A 20,181-nucleotide genomic window follows, 5' to 3' on the forward strand; every position below is an offset into this window, starting at 1 on the left:
CCTTTCCTTTCGCTACCACTCTGACGGTCATCATCGTGCCACTTACTGCCTTGACCTCCTTTTCAACCTTCCTCTCAGAACTACTGCCACTCCTTGTCTTCCGTCTGCCTTATTCCCATTCCAGTACAACTTGTATGCAGTCTTGAGTTCTCTGCCTCCTTTACCCTTCCACGTGGTTTCTGGCAGTCCTAGAATATCTAGTCCCCTCCCATTCATCAAATCCACCACTTTCTCCATCTTCCCCGTCAGTGAGTATGTTCTGTGTACCAAATCTTAATGATTGGGAATAGCTGGTTTGTTTTCCATTCTTTCTGAGGCATATCTGAAAGCACATATTTTATTCACTACTGGCTTGCAGGGACTGTTGTAACTGGATATGTTGACAGTTTTTCTCCCTGGCTTTCTGGTCCACGGGAGATACTTTATTTCCCTCCTGCCCTTGTACAGGCAGGAGATGCTGACGAGCATTCGCAGATCTGCATCTAGTCGTGTGCTCTCTAGGATTAATGTACCCCTGAGAGTGAAAAACTTGAGCATCGTTTCGAAGTAATATTAAAATCCCTGTGCCACAGGAACGAAAACCGAGTGAGGTGGACCATCGATAACTTGAGATGGTCTGCAACATTGTGTTACAACTAAAAGGTTATGACTATCCTTTGTGGGTGTCGTGTGACTTATTCTGTATGTGGGATAAAACTGACTGACAGCTTCTAACAATACCACCACTTGCAAAGTAGGTTAGAAATCAGATTAATAATTTTGCTCACGCAGCATATGTTCGCTTTATCGGGCAACAACAATGTTATTGACTGTGGATGGTATCGTCAGAATGGAAATAATGAAGTCACTGTAAAAAAGTCATTAATTTTGCACTTATCTCGAATGGATTCCCACGTAAATTTCGTCGAAGTTGTTATGGCTCATCTTGATTCTAGGATGATTCCACTTTGACTGCTAGAAGATCCAGATCTGTATTTTAGCAATATTTGAAGACCTAACACTTGAGTGTTTCAGTCCCAGATCAGAACAATGGTATGGTAGTAATAATTTTTGACTTGGTGTTCACGATCCACATTTTTGTTAAACTTCTTGTAAATTCACATATACTTCTTAATTGTCACATCATCAAGAAAACAGTTTTGTATCAATCTTCACATATTTAATTTCCACTTTAACCAAACACAAGACTTGACTGTTCTTTTACAAAGCGAAAAAAGACTTAATTTCTGCAAAGTGAAACAAAGACTACTGTCTGTGCGCATTTGCGCCAAAACGGTTACAAGTAAGACAAAGGTTATTACAGTCTCACAGAAATGAATACACATGAGAACCATATCACTGTAATATATCAATACATCAGAGTACCTATAGATTAATAAAACCAAATGTGAATATTGTCACAAAAATATGTCTGTTACTTCACAGAAAAGTAGTACAATATTACTGGTATCGAGAACTGGGGTTGGAGTGTCGTAATGGTTACTTAAATAAAGTACCATTATAAGCAGATGTTAGAATGTAAGAGTCTGAATTGTTACCGGTATTAAAAAATGTGTGTCTCTGTCACGCCTGTAGCCCAGTGAAAGAGTGGAGTTGCTCTGGAGTCGTCTGCACAGAGTGCGTCAACTGCAAATTTGAAGGGAAGGACGAAGAGATTCTGCGGGCAGCGCCAACCATGCCGCAGCTGCGAACATTGACACTGATGCGCGGCGTTAAACCCTATATCCTGCAAAAGGTTTGCGCAAGTTGTCCTAACCTCACGAGCCTACAGATTGATAGCCGACAGGAGATGACTTACTCAGTAAGTTTGACCTTTCTTTCAAGTTTGATTGTAATTGTTTCACAGTAAATTTTGTGTATTTAATAATTTTAAAGAATTGAAATCTTCAGCCTGTATAAATCTGACAGTTTTTCCTTTGTTATGCTGTAATTATTAGACAAAATTGTATATTCTAACGGAGCCAGCTAGTTTTGGCCCATATGCCCATTTTTCAGTGATCGGCTAATGCGTCCACGAACAGCAGATAAATAGTTCTTTTATGAAGTTGTTTTCCTTCTGCCATTGTTCAAATCTGCACATTTGTCTATTGGTTGATTATTGTCAAGCCATTGTTGTTTACCCCCATGCAATCTGCTAATGTGCAGCAGAGACGTAGGCAGTGCTAAAAACACACACACACACACACACACACACACACACACACACACACACTCTTACTAGTGCTTACTAGCACTAGTAAATATATATATACAGGGTGTTACGAAAAGTTACGGCCAAACTTTCAGGAAACATTCCTCACACACAAATAAAGAAAAGATGTTATGTGGACATGTGTCTGGAAACGCTTAATTTCCATGTTAGAGTTCATTTTAGTTTCGTCAGTATGTACTGTACTTCCTCGATTCACCGCCAGTTGGCCCAATTGGAGGAAGGTAATGTTGACTTCAATGCTTGTGTTGACATGCGACTCATTGCTCTACAGTACTAGCATCAAGCACATTAGTACGTAGCATCAACAGGTTAGTGTCTTGATTGGGCCCCATGTTCTTCCACCTACGCTCAATGGAGCACGTTATCATGATTTCATACGGGATACTCTACCTGTGCTGCTAGAACATGTGCCTTTACAAGTGCGACACAACAAGTGGTTCATGCACAATGGAGCTCCTGCACATTTCAGTCAAAGTGTTCGTACACTTCTCAACAACAGATTCGGTGACCGATGGAGTGGTACAGGTGGACCAATTCTGTGGCCTCCACGCTCTCCTGACCTCAACCCTCTTGACTTTCATTTATGAGGGCATTTGAAAGCTCTTGTCTACACAACCCCGGTACCAAATGTAGAGACTCTTCGTGCTCGTATTGTGGACGGCTGTGATACAATACGCCATTCTCCAGGGCTGCATCAGCGCATCAGGGATTCCATGCGATGGAGGGTGGATGCAGGTATCCTCGCTAACGGAGGACATTTTGAACATTTCCTGTAACAAAATGTTTGAAGTCACGCTGGTACGTTCTGTTGCTGTGTGTTTACATTCCATGATTAATGTGATTTGAAGAGAAGTAATAAAATGAGCTCTAACATGAAAAGTAAGCGTTTCTGGACACATGTCCACATAACGTATTTTCTTTCTTTGTGTGTGAGGAATGTTTTCTGAAAGTTTGGCCGTACCTTTTTGTAACAGCCTCTGTGTGTGTGTGTGTGTGTGTGTGTGTGTGTGTGTGTGTGTGTGTGTTTTTTTTTAGCACTGATCCAGTCCTGAAAATGCTTCTCCCTCAAGGTAGTCATCGCCCGACACGAACAAAGCAAATGGTTCCGACACAAACTTCAGTTCACTATAACTGGTATAATGGGGCTCTCACTGCCTTATGTCTTGTACTGGAGAGTTCTGACATCTACCAGCAAGCGATACAGCTACTAGGAAATGTATTTGCTGAATGCACCTCACTATTAAGTTGTTATGTTTCTGGTACATTCCGGAGGTAGTGTTCAGAATCGTAGCAACAAAAATGGCTAATTTACTTCACAATCCTGAAACAATATTGGAGATATGGGACGAAAGTGTGATTGATAAAAGTGATTTTAGAAATGACAGCAGTAACAAAACTGACAGTAGTCAACTGCTTCATTCTGTACAATTTGGATGTTACTTCTAACTACCAAATCAGTTGAGCCGCAGGAGATATAGGAGTGGCATTTCTGAAAGTTCTAGACATCCATGTAAGCACACGGGCCATGAATTAACGAGCCTAGTGTCAGCGGAAATATAAAGGGAAGAAATTAGGAAATTTGTGGTAAGGTCGTACAGGACCAAACTGCTGAGGTCATCGGTCCCTAGATTTACACACTACTTAAGCTAACTTCCGCTAAGGACAAAAAACACACACACACACACACACACACCCGAGGGAGGACTCGAGCCTCCGAGGGGGGGGGGGGATGTGCAGACCGACCGTGACGAGACGCCTCAGACTGCGCGGCATGGCAAATATAAAGAAATGCAGGGCAAATATAAATAAATGCAGCCTGAGCAGAGTATGGGGTGACCCCCTTCCTCTCAGTCCAACATATTTCTTCCATGTGCAGGATGGATCCAACCGATGGGCCACCAGTTTGCTGACTCGTGTTGTAGAGCACATTGGTGTTGTGTTTTGGAGCTTGTGTTAACTTGATGTGACTTTCAGACAAGATTAATAATATATGGGTGTGGTGTGCATACTGTAAGACCTTTGGTACACACACCATCTGATTATTTGACTTGTCGCTCTAACGAAGTAGGCGAGTGTCAGCAATAGGTCTCGTGGTCCGATCGTGGCGTGTTTATCTTCTGCCGTTGGGTCAGACGATAGAAATGCCACTTGCACGCTTAGAGTAGCAGATTGACGGTGACCAGCTTTAAACAGAACTTGATTAATTTTCACACACATTTATTAAAATAATAAAAATCATAGACATTATGTAACTTGATTCTGGATGCTGTTTACAATTGACAATCTGAAATTCCTTTGGTCTTGGTACATTAATCTTATTCTCACATATCTCTGATACTTGACAAAGCGTCTAGTCATTTATCTTCATGGCTATGTACAGGAATATGGTAATCTTATTAGGTGCAGACTGAAACTTGACTATAGACTGGTACAGACTAATGCAGACTGACTAATCGGAGGTCTGTACACTCGTTATAATACCTCGAGCATTCAGGTATCACTGCGCGAGTGTGATCCATGAGGAGAAAAGGTTCTACGTTAGCAGCAATCTCATTGGCTGCATTACATATTAATACGCGGATCGGCGGAAGCAGAATTTGGTCCGTCTCTGTGACAGCGCCATCTCGTAGTGCGGAGACGGACGAGCGCTGCGCCTGCGCTGTTGTGCTTAGCGGGGCGCGCTCTAGTGGGACAGTTGTGTACGCGCTGACTGCGTGGAACTATGTACACAACAATGGGAAAAAGTTGAAAAACTACCAGTAACATTTCACATAACAAACTACATACATTGAAAAACTGAAACCCTGAAGTGTACGAAGGGCAGTGGATAAGTGATGCAACACGATTTTTTTTATCAGCCAATTCCAGTTAAAAAATGTGGAATTTGTTGTGGAATATTTCCGCTTCAGCCCCTGTAGTTTTGTGATGTTCTGATAGGTGACAGCACTATACATAGCCTGTGAAATGGCACCTGTAATAGAGGTGCAGTCAGAGTAGAGAGCTGTCAGAGTTCCTTTTGGCAGAAAACTAGAGCATTGCAGATATTCGTAGGTGCTTGCAGAATGTCTGCAGGGACTCGACGATGAGTTGCTGGGAGAGGCATCTATCCTCATCGCAGCCAAGTCACAAAACCCTGTCTGATCTCCGGCGTGCTGGCCGGCCACACACACCGTGATTCCTGTGGTGTCAGAGTGTGCAGACACTGTCATTCGAGGTGATCGATGGATCACAACTAAACACCTCCCTGCACAACGGCACATCGCTGTGTCTAGTGCCGGCACAGTTGTCCACCAGTCACAGTATTTGAACGTGCATGGCCACTGGATTCCCTAGCCACCCTACAGCTCAGATCTCGCGTCTTCCGACTTCCACCTGTTTGGCTCGACGAAGGACGCTTCAATACTCTGACGATGGGAGCTTATCAATGCGGCAAGACATCAGCTCTCACATCGAGCAATAGAGTGGCCCAGCCAGTAAGGTGGCATAAGACTGTCCATTGAACAGAGATTGTGTCAAAAAATAAGATTCTGTAGCGAAAACAGTGGGGAATAATATGGTGTATTGGAATCTTGAATAAAATCGATCTACTTTAAGAAACAAATTGTTGAACTAATTATTATTGAATGCCCCTCATGCATTGGAAAACAAACCCTGAAATGTATTTTGAAAGCAGGGCTGTACCATTGAATTAACTGTGCCAAGAGTTAAAATGAATAATAGCTGAACAACAAACAGAAGAAATTATAAGAATTCTAATCTCTCTATGTTATTTGTTTTCCAAGTGCGGAGAAATATTCTTGCATACCAAATTGGTTTAGTACTAACTAGAGAAGTTGGAATGCATTAACAGATAATGATACCTCACTCACCTCAGTCTTTAAAAGATGACTGCAGCAACCCTTCCCTCTCAATTTTTTTTCACCCCGTACTGTCACTGTACAGGGTTATTACAAATGATTGAAGCGATTTCACAGCTCTACAATAACTTTATTATTTGAGATATTTTCACAATGCTTTGCACACACATACAAAAACTCAAAAAGTTTTTTTAGGCATTCACAAACGTTCGATGTGTGCCCCTTTAGTGATTCGGCAGACATCAAGCCGATAATCAAGTTCCTCCCACACTCGGCGCAGCATGTCCCCATCAATGAGTTCGAAAGCATCATTGATGTGAGCTCGCAGTTCTGGCACGTTCCTTGGTAGAGGAGGTTTAAACACTGAATCTTTCACATAACCCCACAGAAAGAAATCACATGGGGTTAAGTCGGGAGAGCGTGGAGGGCATGACATGAATTGCTGATCATGATCTCCACCACGACCGACCCATCGGTTTTCGAATCTCCTGTTTAAGAAATGCCGAACATCGTGATGGAAGTGCAGTGGAGCACCATCCTGTTGAAAGATGAAGTCGGCACTGTCTGTCTCCAGTTGTGGCACGAGCCAATTTTCCAGCATGTCCAGATACACGGGTCCTGTAACGTTTTTTTCGCAGAAGAAAAAGGGGCCATAAACTTTAAACCTTGAGATTGCACAAAACACGTTAACTTTTGGTGAATTGCGAATTTGCTGCACGAATGCGTGAGGATTCTCTACCGCCCAGATTCGCACATTGTGTCTGTTCACTTCACCATTAAGGAAAAATGTTGCTTCATCACTGAAAACAAGTTTCACACTGATTTATCCTTACAGAGGCATCCAGAAGCTTTAAACTACGCATACCATCGCCGAATGGAGTTAGCAGTTGGTGGATCTTTGTTGAACTTCGTCCTGAAGTGTCGTTGCACTGTTATGACTGACTGATGTGAGTGCATTTCAAGCACGACATACGCTTTCTCGGCTCCTATCGCCATTTTGTCTCACTGCGCTCTCGAGCGCTCTGACGGCAGAAACCTGAAGTGCGGCTTCAGCCGAACAAAACTTTATGAGTTTTTCTACGTATCTGTAGTGTGTCGTGACCATATGTCAATGAATGGAGCTACAGTGAATCTATGAAATCGCTTCAATCATTTGTAATAGCCCTGTACTTGTAATATTTGCACTGAATAATCTCTCTTACTCAGTATGAGTAAAACTAAACAATAAAACAAATTACACATACATTGTAACACTAAACATGTCACATTTTGTCTTTCATTTCACGTATTTCGTCATTTATGCCCTACTCTGCAGCTCGTGGTCCAGTTGCTAGCGTTGCTGCCTGTGGATCACGGGTTCCCGGGTTCGATTCCTGGCCGGGTTGGGGGATTTTTTTCTGCCTGGGGACTGGGTATTCATGTTGTCCTCATCATTTCATCCTCCCCTTCATCATCTTTCATGACAGTGGCTCAATTGTACTGTGTATAAAACTTGGACTGTGGAAAAATTGGGACTTTATACGGCTGCTGATGATCACACAATTGAGCGCCCCACAAACCAATCATCATCATCATCATCATTATTTATGCCCTACATTTCTTCAGTGGGCAGTACTTTTCAAAGTATTCATCCAGATGGATTTCTGGTTTTCTGGAACACATGTTGCAGTAATGGACAGTTTCTCTTGTACAATCTTTTACCTTCCTGTTATTGCAAACAGCACATCCCTTACTGTCAATCTTTTCGTTCGGGCAAATGTAGTGTGGCTGCTTCGACCGTCTCTCCTCATCATCGAAAGTGAATGGTCTTTCAGAAACGCCACTCCTATATGTCTAGCGGCTCAGTTGGGTTGGTGGTTGGAAGTAACATCCAAATTGTACAGAATGAAGCAGTTGACAACTGTCACTGTTTTGTTACTGCTGTCATTGCTAAAATCACTCGTATCATTCACACTTTTGTCTAGTATCTCCACTATTGCTTTAGGATTGTGAAGTAAACTAGCCATTCTTGTTGCTACGATTCTGAACACTCGGAACGAATCGGGAACGTGACATCTACGACCAAGAGCACCAAGGCCACCCAGGTTATATGGTCTACCCAAAGTCCATAAGGATGGGGTTCCGTTGAGACCTATTGTTAGTGCTATTGGGTCTCCTACATATCGGTTGGCAAAATACTTAACCAAATTATTAGCACCTATAGTTGGCCACTGTAGCCATCATATTACTAACTCAAAAATGTTTGTTGACATTATAAAGCAGATGAGGATAGGTCCGAATGACATCATGATCAGCCTAGATGTGGTCTCTTTGTTTACAAAGGTTCTAGTGGAAGATACGTTAAAAATGTTGGCTGCTCATTTCTCTCCTGAAATATTGAAGTTATTTCGACACACTTTAACGACCACCTATTTTTTGTATGGTGGAAAATATTATGAAATGATTGACGGAACAGCCATGGGTTCGCCACTGTCACCAGCCATACCTAACTTCTTCATGGAGGATTTCGAAGAATGGGCGTTGAACAGTGCTCCCTTACGTCCATCCTGCTTCTTCAGGTATGTTGACGATACATTTTTAATCTGGCCACCTGGTAATGAGGCACTGCAGCAGTTTGTTGAACATTTGAATGGTATACATCAGAACATAAGATTTACAGTGGAGGTGGAGAAGGATGGAAAGTTACCCTTCTTAGATGTACTGGTGGAGCGAAAATCAGATGGACGTCTCGGACATTCTGTGCACAGAAAACCAACGCATACAGATTTATATCTAAATGCGCGTAGTTTCCACCACCCAGCTCAGAAGAGAGCTATGCTGAACACCTTGGTACACAGAGCAAGGACTATTTCAGACAAGGATCATCTTGGCTCCGAGATTAACCATCTGACGACGGTATTCATAAAAAATGGTTATTCTGATCGTGATATCAGATCTACTCTGGCGAAGAAACCAAGAAAGGATGCTGTTCGAACAGATCAAGAGGACCAACACATCGCGCGGCTACCATTCTGCGGTGCAACGACCAGCAAGATCGGCAGAGTCCTGAGCCGGCAAGGAATCAGACCAGTCTTCCGGCCACCCAGGAAGATTAAGGAAATGCTGCGACCCGTGAAAGATAATCTTGGCCTGAGAGTAACCGGGAATTTACAGCATTCCTTGCGAGTGTGGCAAAAGTTATGTGGGCCAGTCTATAAGAACTGTCGCCGATCGCAGTGTGGAACATCAGCGTCACCTGAAATACAAGTATCTAGAAAAATCATTGGTGGCTGAGCACAGTTTGTTAAATAAACATAATATTTTATTTGATGAAACAAGACTACTTGCTCACGCTTCAAACTATTGGGACTCTGTCATCAGGGAAGCAGTTGAAATTAGACTGTGGAAATAATTTCAACAGAGATTCCGGTTATGCACTCAGCAATGCATGGAAGCGCGCAATTGATATAGAAATAGCGCAGAGGGAGACTTCTTACATTCCTCGCAGTTCTCCGCTTGTTGCGATGGATGGCGCTGCAAGCAACGCTGGATAAAGCACGCAAACAAAATCTATGGATATAGAGGCCGCCACCTCAGTACGCATCGGTTTCACCGTGTCGTCATCCAGCCAATGAGAAGCCGTCCACTGCTTATAAAAGTGGAAGCCTCACCGGTCCACGACAGTCAGTTTTACCCCTGACAAAGATGACGGAGGTAGTCATTGAAAGCTTGGGATTTTATCCAAATTTGACGCGGCAAGTAAACCGAGAACTTTTTATGCAAGGACTCCGTCGCGAAAGACTTCGTAGTCAAACTTAATAGTGGTGTGCATTCGCTAGATGCATTTCCTTGTAGTTACATCGCTTGCCGGTAGATGTCAGAACTCTTCACTACAAGACGTAAGGCAGTGAAAGCCCCAGTATACCAGTTACAGTGAACTGGAGTTCACATCGGGCGACGGCAGGCGTGCGAGTCTAATTTATTGTTTACGTTGTCGGGGCTGCCCCCTGGTTGAGAGCTGAGGGTTAACAATTACATTAAGTAAACTCCACTATTGCTTTAGGATTATGAAGAAAATTTGCCATTTTCATTGCTACGATTCTGAACACTGCCCCTGGAACGAACTAGAAACGAGAGAACAAATTAATTGTGGTACGCATTAGTAAATGTTTCCTTGTAGTTTTTGCTGTGGAAAGTTTAACTGGCTTCCCAACAGATGTGCTGCAATTTTTTCTTCCCGCAGCTTATGAAGTACGTATTCGAGAAGTGTCCGAAGATACAGAAGCTGACACTGGGGAGCAGTCTCCTGTCGGATGGACAGTACGTGCAACTGCTGTCCAACCTGCAACATCTGAGCAGTGTGACCAGCCTGGGGCTGCGCCCGGACCTCCACAGCCTGGGAATGCGCACGACCTTTGGCCCTATGGGATTCGTAAAGCTGCGCGTCCTGGCCAATTCCTGTCCCCAGCTGCAGGAGATACACATTGACTCGAGCTGTTACACCGTGTTTGACTTAGAATACTTCCTGAAGGTGAAGAGGCACATTCTCACTTCTGCCACACTGCCCTGGATGATGGAGGAAGTTCAGGAAACGAGGTGAGCATGTGGAGGGGCACAAAATTTTGTAGCATATTTAGTTCACTCTTCTAATAACTGAAATATTGAAGCAAGTACATCTTTTAAACACTTTCACTGCCGCGGGAACGTATATGCGTCGTGCTGAGCCGTTCCCCCGAGTGTTGCAGACACGTACGTGCTCTGTGCTGGAGTTTTCCTACAGTTCACAGACATCTGCACGCATCCCGAGTTGCCGACCTCTCACTGCTGTGGGAGAGTTACTTCTGTATCTCGCCAAATAAGAGTTTTGAGTATTAAACCCACGACCTGTGTGCCTTGTTGTGTGCTATCGCTCGCAAAAATCTCATTTTGATACCTCAAATCTCATACAAGCATTAGATGAATATGTGCCAAGCAAGATCGTAAGAGATGGAAAAGAGCCATCGTGGTACAACAATCGAGTTAGAAAACTGCTGCGGAAGCAAAGGGAACTTCAAAGCAAACATAGACATAGCCAAAGCCCTGCAAACAAACAAAAATTACACGAAGTGAAATGTAGTGTGAGGAGGGCTATGCGAGAGTCGTTCAGTGAATTCGAAAGTAAAGAAGCGGTAGGTGGAACAAAACAAAATGTCCAGACACTCTGTGACCAAAATGGTACTGAAACAGAGGATGACAGACTAAAGGCCGAAATACTAAATGTCTTTTTCCAAAGCTGTTTCACAGAGGAAGACCGCACTGTAGTTCCTTCTCTAGATTGTCGCACAGATGACAAAATGGTAGATATCGAAATAGACGACAGAGGGATGGAGAAACAATTAAAATCGCTCAAAAGAGGAAAGGCCGCTGGACCTAATGGGATACCAGTTTGATTTTACACAGAGTACGCGAAGGAACTTTCTCCTCTTCTTGCAGTGGTGTACCGTAGGTCTCTAGAAAAGCGTAGCATTCCAAAGGATTGGAAAAGGGCACACGTCATCCCTGTTTTCAAGAAGGGACGTCAAACAGATGTGCAGAACTATAGACCTATATCTCTAATGTCGATCAGTTGTAGAATTTTGGAACACATATTATGTTAGAGTATAATGACTTTTCTGGAGACTAGAAATTTACTTTGTAGGAATCAGCATGGGTTTCGAAAAAGACGATCGTGTGAAATCCAGCTCGCGCTATTCGTCCACGAGACTCGGAGGGCCATAGACACGGGTTCCCAGGTAGATGCCGTGTTTATTGACTTCTGCAAGGTGTTCGATACAGTTCCGCACAGTTGTTTAATAAACAAAGTAAGAGCATAAGGACTATCAGACCAATTGTGTGATTGGATTGAAGAGTTCCTAGATGGCAGAACGCAGCATGTCATTCTCAGTGGAGTGAAGTCTTCCGAAGTAAGAGTGATTTCAGGTGTGCCGCAGGGGAGTGTTGTAGGACCGTTGCTATTCACAATCTACATAAATGACCTTGCGGATAACATCAGAAGTTCACTGAGGTTTTTTGCGGATGATGCTGTGGTATATCGAGAGGTTATAACAATGGAAAATTGTACTGAAATGCAGGAGGATCTGCAACGAATTGACGCATGGTGCAGGGAATGACAATTGAATCTCAAAGTAGAAAAGTGTAATGTGCTGCGAATACATAGAAAGAAAGATCCTTTATCATTTAGCTACAACATAGCAGGTCAGCAACTGGAAGCAGTTAATTCCATAAATTATCTGGGAGTAGGCATTAGAAGTGATTTTAAATGGAATGATCATATAAAGTTGATCGTCAGTAAAGCAGATGCCAGACTGAGATTCATTGGAAAAATCCTAAGGGAATGCAATCCGAAAACAAAGGAAGTAGGTTACAGTACACTTGTTCCCCCACTGCTTGAATATTGCTCACCAGTGTGGGATCCATACCAGATGGGGTTGGTAGAAGAGAGAGAGAAGATCCAACAGAGAGCAGTGCACTTCGTTACAGGATCATTTAGTAATTGCAAGAGTGTTATGGAGATGATACATAAACTCCAGTGGAAGACTCTGCAAGAGAGACACTCAGTAGCTCGGTACGGGCTTTTGTTGAAGTTTCGAGAACATACCTTCACCGAGGCATAAAGCAGTATATTGCTCCCTCCTACGTATATCTCGCGAAGAGACCATGAGGATAAAATCGGAGAGATTAGAGCGCACACAGAAGCATACTGACAATCTTTCTTTCCACGAACAATACAAAACTGGAATGGAAGAGAGAACCGATAGAGGTACTCAAGGTACCCTCCGCCACACATGGTCAGGTGGCTAGCGGAGTATGGATGTAGATGTAGATGTAGATGTAGACGTAGACATATGTGCCTTGTTGTGTACTATCATTTGCAAAAGTCTCATTCTGATATCTCAAATCACGTACAACATATGACTACTGTTACGACCGCACTATCTGACACCCTGTGGAGAAACTTCCTGGCAGATTAAAACTGTGTGCCGGGCCGAGACTTGAACTCGGGACCTTTCCTTTTGCGGGCAAGTGCTCTACCAACTGAGCTACCCAAGCACGACTCACACCCCGTCCTCACAGCTTTACTTCTGCCAGTACCTCGTCTCCTACCTTCCCGAGTTCGAGTCTCGGCCCAGCACACAGTTTTAATCTGCCAGGAAGTTTCATATCAGCACACACTGCAGAGTGAAAATCTCATTCTTACCCCTGCGGAGAGTTTACAAACTTAGTCATTTTGGAAATGGTTCCACTCTTGGTCCAGAAGCCAATGGACTGCTTTTGGACTTACGGTAAATCGCTTCGTTTCTGCGTTAAGATGACGAATGCCCCGTTTTCTGTATCCCCTGACATCTTTATGTACCCTCCACTACTACAGTGCGCGTCATTTACGACGGCGGCCGAGTTTAGGTTCGTTCTGCGCATCTGACGTCACAGAACACAGTCAGCCAATGAACAGAGAACGACGTTGCCAGAGCTCGACTGCAGTGCAGAGCACGGACGAGTGTCTTCAGTTTTAGAAACGTTCAGTCATAAATAAAGTAATTGAACAAAAGCAATGTCTTGATAGCAGACTTTTTTGTACAAAAGTTTGGAAAAAGCATTCTTTATACCAATTGCTTCATATTCTATTAATTAATTAAACCAAACAAGCAATAAGCCTCCTAATTCAGGCGATAGCAAAGAAAGGTGTTTGTATCATTCTCACGAAGCGCTTTTTCTTAATAAAGAACAGCAGTAATTGTTTATTTCCTATTGTACTTCAACGAAACGTGGGTAATTCATAGTCATACTAACAGTGTTTGTCGTTATTTTGCGTGATATTTTAGAGTCCTCCAGGAGTTCTGTTGAATGAGGAGCTGTGTTAGCATAATGGTTAAGGTGTTTGGCTGCATAGCGAAAGGTTCTGAGTTCAAACCTTGATCGGTGTTTAATATTTTCTTTATTTAAAAACAATATTGAAGTGTCTTACTTCATGAATTTTATTCGTTTGAATGTAATTTTTTGAAATTTCTAGTGCTTTGTCTCTTCATTATAATCATAATAAGTTTTCAGTTTTTCTAATTTTGGGGTCAAGTGTGTCAAAGCAGTCGGAACACCATGTGTCTGCACAGGCGAGCAGTGCAATTATGACAAAATCGCACACAGCGCAGAATGCGGGGAGCGTGTCTCTGTAGCAGCGAAAGGGTTAATGCAGCTGTGGTGGCTTTACTTCATAAACTGCACGCTCCCCCCTAAACGTAAGTTTGCAAACTGTACTATACTACCACTATACTATGGCGCTGCTTCTCTTGGCACGTGTGTCGTTTGCAACTGGCAATGCAGCAATCTCTCACGTCTGGGCGGGCGTGCGCGAGCCGCTAAGAAAAAGAATTGAATTATAGTACTGCTTCCCATTTGTGAACGGTTGTTGTGACGTCGAATGTAGGTGATAATCGCATAGAGTTATTCCTCTGTAGGTCTCACGGACATTTCGTCACCATTCTTTGTAGAGTGGTATCACCTCTACTGGCTTCCATAACTAAGGTACCACCCTTGTCTTGTAGAGCCCCAGTTGTAGCTTTAATCCTGTATACTGAAGAAGTAGTATGTCGATTGCACGTCCTGCAGATTTTCTGTTTTTCATCTGTTTCAGGGCCTCTCCCGTATCTTGCCTAGTGTTTTGTCATTTCCTCGATGCACAAATTAGTCCCTGTCATCCTCTGAATTCGCTATTTCTTCTTCTTTATAGTGTCCCTCAGTCCAGAGTTCTCGGTAGTATTATTCTGTAGCCTCCATATCTTTGACATTTGTGTGTGTAAATGAAATAAAAAAATGAACTGTGTGGTCTGCCCACAGGTGCACTGTGCAGCTGCTGAGAAAGTATAACACTTCACTTAAAAAACTGCGGCTGGTCAATTTTAATGTGACAAACGAGTTGGATGCCGAGCGTCACGAAACCGCGGCGTTTCGAGCCCTCGGAGAGCTACACACTCTGGAGGAGCTGTGCATTGAGCGCCTCTTCCCACGTGTACCACTTACAGTATCTTATGCATTTCAGTAAGTCACTTGTCATTATTACTGTTTTAGATATCAACATTGTTAAGTTTGGCACTGTTATAGTTTATATTCCCAAAATTTCTGTCTTTGAGGTGACCAGAGGTGGATACGAGGAATGTTTTCTGCGTACGTGTCATATTCTGAAAAGCAAACAATGGAAACTCCAGGTAGGAATACCGGCATTGTAGGAGAAGATAGATTGCTACTTGCTGTAAAGAAGACATGCCAAGTTGCAGACAAGCACGATTGAAAGACACACACATATAGCTTTTGGCTAAATACTTCATCAGTAAACACTCACACAAACTCTCACACACACCCCCTCCCCGCACGCACACCGCACACGACAGCCAAATCCAGCATCTTGGGCCGGACATGGGTTGCAAGCAGCAATATGGAGGGGGTTGGGATAGCCGTGCACAGTTGGGGGAAAGACGAACACTGTCTGGTGGAGTGTGCCAGAACTAGATTGTAAACAGGCGCAGTGTCAGTAGATTGTGGGACAGGGAGGTGGGCAGATATACGAACAAAAAAGGAGGGTGGTGTAGAAAGACGGGCAGATGCATTGGCAGAGAGGAGCAAATAAACAAGGTGGGAAACGAGAATGGGGAAGAGATGATAGGACAGACAAGGTGGAAACCGTTGGGTGGAGGGTGTGGAGACAGTATGTTACCTTAGTTTGAGGCTGGGATACATGCAGGAGTGGATAATGTGTTGTAAAGCTAATTCCCATATGCGCAGTTCAGGAAAGCTGATGGTGGAAGGGAGGATCCACATGGCTCCGGTAATGGAGCAGCAATTGAAATCGAGTGTGTTGTGTTCAGCTGCACGTTGTGCCACACGGTGGCCACAGTTTGGCAGTGGCCGTTCATCCTGGTGGTCAGCTGGTTGGTAGTCACACCAACATAAAAAGCTGTGCAGTGACTGCAGCAGAGCTGGTAAATGACATGGCTGCTTTCACAGGTGGCCCGGACCCTGATGGTGTAGGATAAACCTGTAACAGGACTGGAGTAGGAGGTGCTCGGTGGGTGGATTGGGCAGGTTTTGCACCCGATTCTTCCACAGGGATACAACCCTTGTGGCAGGGGGTTGGGATTGGGTGTGGCATATGGATGCACTATGATGTTGTGGAGGTTGGGTGGGTGATGGAACACCACTTCGTGAGGGATGGAAAGTGTTTCGGGTAGGATGTCCCTCATTTCAGTGCACGACAATACGTAATCGAAGCCCTGTCGAAGCGTGCACAGTTCACCTGTTTCAGTCTGGGGTGATATTGGGTGACGAAGGGGCCAGTCCTTTGTGGCTGGTTCTTGGGGGTGGTGGGTGCATTGGGGTTGTGAGGGGAAATGACACTGGGTATCTGTTTGCGGACTACATCTGGGGGATAGTGCCTGTGTGTGAAAGCCTTTGTGAGACCCTCAGCATACTGAGCATGGTAGTTTTTGTCACTACAGATATGCTGTCACTGGGTAGCCAAGCTATATGGGAGGAATTTTTTGGTGTGGAAGGGACGACAGCTGTCAGAATGCGAGTTCTGTGGTGGGTGGTGGGTTTAATGTGGACAGATGTGCAGTTTGAGCCATCAGAGAGGAGTGGTCAGCGTCTACGATCGCAGCATGCTAGGTTGATAGTGGACTACATGAAGTGGATGGGAGAGGTGTTGAGATTGTGAAGGAACAAAAATAGGGTGTTTTGGGCCTGGGTCCAGGTCATGAAGATATCAATAATAAACCTGAATTAGATAGGGCTTTGGTCTATAAGGATGCTAGGAAGGTCTCCACTAGATGGGCCATAAAAAGGTTGGCATAGGAAGGTGCCATGCAGGTGCCCATGGCTGTGCCACAGATTTGTTTATATACCTTCCCTTCAAATGAGAATAGTTGTGGGTTAGGATAAAGTTAATAAGATGTATGAGGAATGAGATAGTGGGTTTGGAGTTTGTACGATGTTGGGAAAGGTAGTGCTCAATAGCGGTAAGACCATGGATGTAAGGTATGTTAGTGTATAGGGAGGTGGTGTCAGCAGTGATGAGAAGGGATCCAGGAAGTAAAGGGATGGGGATTGCGGAGAGTCGGTGAAGGAAATGGTTGGTGTCTTTGATGCGGGAGGCTAGATTACGGACATCTCGGTCAGTTAGTGCTGAAATTCTTCGCTTGGGGGCACAATAACCAGCCACAGTGGGGCATCCAGGATTGTTGGGTTTGTGGATTTTGGGAGCATGTAGAAGGTGGGTGTAGGGGCGAGGAGGAAATGGATTTGTGGGACATTTTCTGGGAAGACGTTCAAGACTTAGCTCTTTCCCAGAACATCATCCACATGGCACCCTCCTGTGCCAAACTTTTTAAGGGCCTTCTAGAGGAGACCTTCCTAGCCTCCCTAAACACCAAACCCCTAATCTAGTTCAGGTTCATTGGTGATATCTTCATGATTGGCCCAAAACAGCCTATCTTTGCTCCTTCACATCCTTAACACCTTCTCTCCCATCCACTTTCTGTGATCGTCCTCAACCCAGTGTGCCACCTTCTGAGATGTTCATCTCCTCCTCTCTGATGACCCCATCTGCACCTCTGGCCACATTAAACCCACCAACCAGCAACAGTACCTGTATTTTAACAGCCTCATCCCTCCCACACCAAAAAATTCCTCCCATATAGCCTCACTACCTGGGGAATGCATATCTGTAGTGCCAAAACTCCCATGCTCATTATGCTGAGGGTCTCACCAAGGCTTTCACAGACAGGCACTATCGCCCAGGTGTAGTCCGCAAACAGATACCCTGTGCCATTTCCCATCACAACCCCAATCCTCGCACCACCCCCAAGAACCAGCTACAAAGGACTATCCCCTTCGTCACCCAATATCACCCTGGACCGAAATAGGTGAACTGCACCCTTCGACAGGGCTTAGATTACCTGTCACCGTGCTCTGAAATGAGGGACATTCTACCCGAAATACTCTCCACCCCTCCTAAAGTGGTGTTCTGTCACCCACCCAACCTCGACAACATTCCAGTCCATCCCTACGCTGCTCCCAGTCCCAACCCCTTGCCACAAGGGAAGACTAAGGTGCAAAACCTGTCCAATCCACCCACCAAGCACTTCCTACTCCAGTCCTGTTACAGCTTTGTCCTACACCATCAGGGTCCGGGCCACCTGTGAAAGCAACCACATCATTTACCAGCTTTGCTGCAGTCACTGCACAGCTTTTTATATTGGTATGACTACCGACCAGCTAACCACCAGGATGAACGGCCACTGCCAAACTGTGGGGCTCAAAGCGCAGCTGAACACAACACACTTGATTTCAATTGCTGCTTCACTACCGGAGCTGAACCGTGAATTTACTTTCAAAATCTTTTCTTAAAGAATTTACTTTATTTACTAGCCAAGAACATTAACACATTTAATCACACTAGATGAGTGTGGAAGTATTTGCCAGGAAGTAACTGATGAAAATGAAATTACATTTAACAAATGTGAATTTTATTCATAAAAGCCTTTTTGAAAACAGATTTAAAATTTATAAGCAGAAAAGCGCCCTCAAAATATCAACTTACAATGTTATTTAGAGGCAGAAACTACAATATTGACAGTACGAGCCTTCGGGATGAGAAGCTTGCCGCTCCCTTTCAACACGGCCGTAGTTACGACCGCTCACAACAACCTCTGAAAGACTACACTAGTGCAAATCTGCAACACACCAGATTACTTTAAACTAAAAATTTTAACAACTCACACAACACACAAACTATGCCACCAAAAGTGCAATTTGTTTTTAAAAGGACTCTTATGTTGGAAGGATGGCAACTTTATAAAAATGACTATTTAAAAAAAAAACCATGAAATGAACAATGTGCTCTACATTACACATATACCGCCTCACAAGATGATAGGCAAGATAATAACATATTTCAGGAATTCAGCCTTTACACCTTAATTCTATAAATTTGTTAACACCGAATCCGACAGAGGCAGCTTGTAATGTATGGCCGACAGACAGACAGACAGACATACATACATACATTACCTGCCTAATAAATGCGGACGAGAGACAGACGAGCAAGCTGGGGACAAAAGACTGACCAAGAAAACAAGTCGAATTTAACAAGTGAAATGAAACAACATATCTCAAATCACTTAACTTCTAATAAACTGCAATGTCTGGCAAAGACCTGGCACAGCACCCACAAAACGCTCTCTGAACCGTTCGCTGCCAGCCGCTTCAATGGACGCAGGAAGGCGTGCCGATCTCCCGTCTCACGGCATCGCAGCTCGCACCAGCCAGACCGACGTCATGGGCTGACCCCTGCCGCTCTTGTGACGGTTGCGAAGCCACTCGTCCCGCTACATGGCACGGCCCACTGGACTGACGTGGCGACCTCACACACACCAACGCCCAAGACGGACGAGTCATCCCCTGTCTCAGCGCACAACCGACCAACTGATCGATCCAACCGCCAACAAACACTGCCCGGACTAACTCCAGCAGACCAGCGGCCCAACACACACTTGCACTCCGGACGACGGACAGACACTGACCTGGCTGACCGACTGACCAGACTCGTCCCGACTGCCAGACTGAATGACTGCTGAGCTCGTAGCACCCCTTAAATGCACGTGAACAGGCAACTTTTCCCCTTTCCCACCAGAGGGAGACACCAAAGCTGCGATTGCCACAGCGGTGCCACCGCCAGAAACGGAAGGCGACTGCTTTACACTATGTGCTGCGATGTGTTCTTCAAAACAGCAAATTTTAGCACAGCTCAGGAGCCATCTGGTTCCTTCCCTCCACCACCAGCTTTTCTGAATTGCACAGATGGGAGCTATCCTTACAACACATTCTCCACTCGTGTAATTATCCCGGCCTCAACCAAAGGTATCAAACAGTCCCCACACCCTCCACCCAACAGTTTCCACGCTATCATCTTCTCCCCATTCTCGTCTCCCAGCCTGTTTATCTGCAGCCCTCGGCCAATGCATCCACCTGTATTTCTCTGCTCTTCTTCTTGTCTTCTCCTATATATATATATATATATATATATATATATATATATATATATATAAA

General features: G+C 44.3%; 1 protein-coding gene across 3 annotated transcripts in view; it reads left to right on the top strand.

The window, feature by feature from the left end:
- Positions 1–20,181, top strand: part of LOC126109593 (uncharacterized) — a 92,407-nt gene that overhangs the window by 57,748 nt on the left and 14,478 nt on the right. For all 3 annotated transcript variants that reach the window (XM_049914632.1, XM_049914631.1, XM_049914633.1), the window contains 3 exons: positions 1,576–1,801; positions 10,292–10,644; positions 14,917–15,117. In XM_049914632.1, the coding sequence (XP_049770589.1) occupies positions 1,576–1,801; positions 10,292–10,644; positions 14,917–15,117 (780 nt within the window). The remainder of the gene's footprint in view (positions 1–1,575; positions 1,802–10,291; positions 10,645–14,916; positions 15,118–20,181) is intronic.

The sequence above is a fragment of the Schistocerca cancellata genome, chromosome 12, assembly GCF_023864275.1.
Source record: "Schistocerca cancellata isolate TAMUIC-IGC-003103 chromosome 12, iqSchCanc2.1, whole genome shotgun sequence".
Taxonomy (NCBI): Eukaryota; Metazoa; Arthropoda; class Insecta; order Orthoptera; family Acrididae; genus Schistocerca; species Schistocerca cancellata.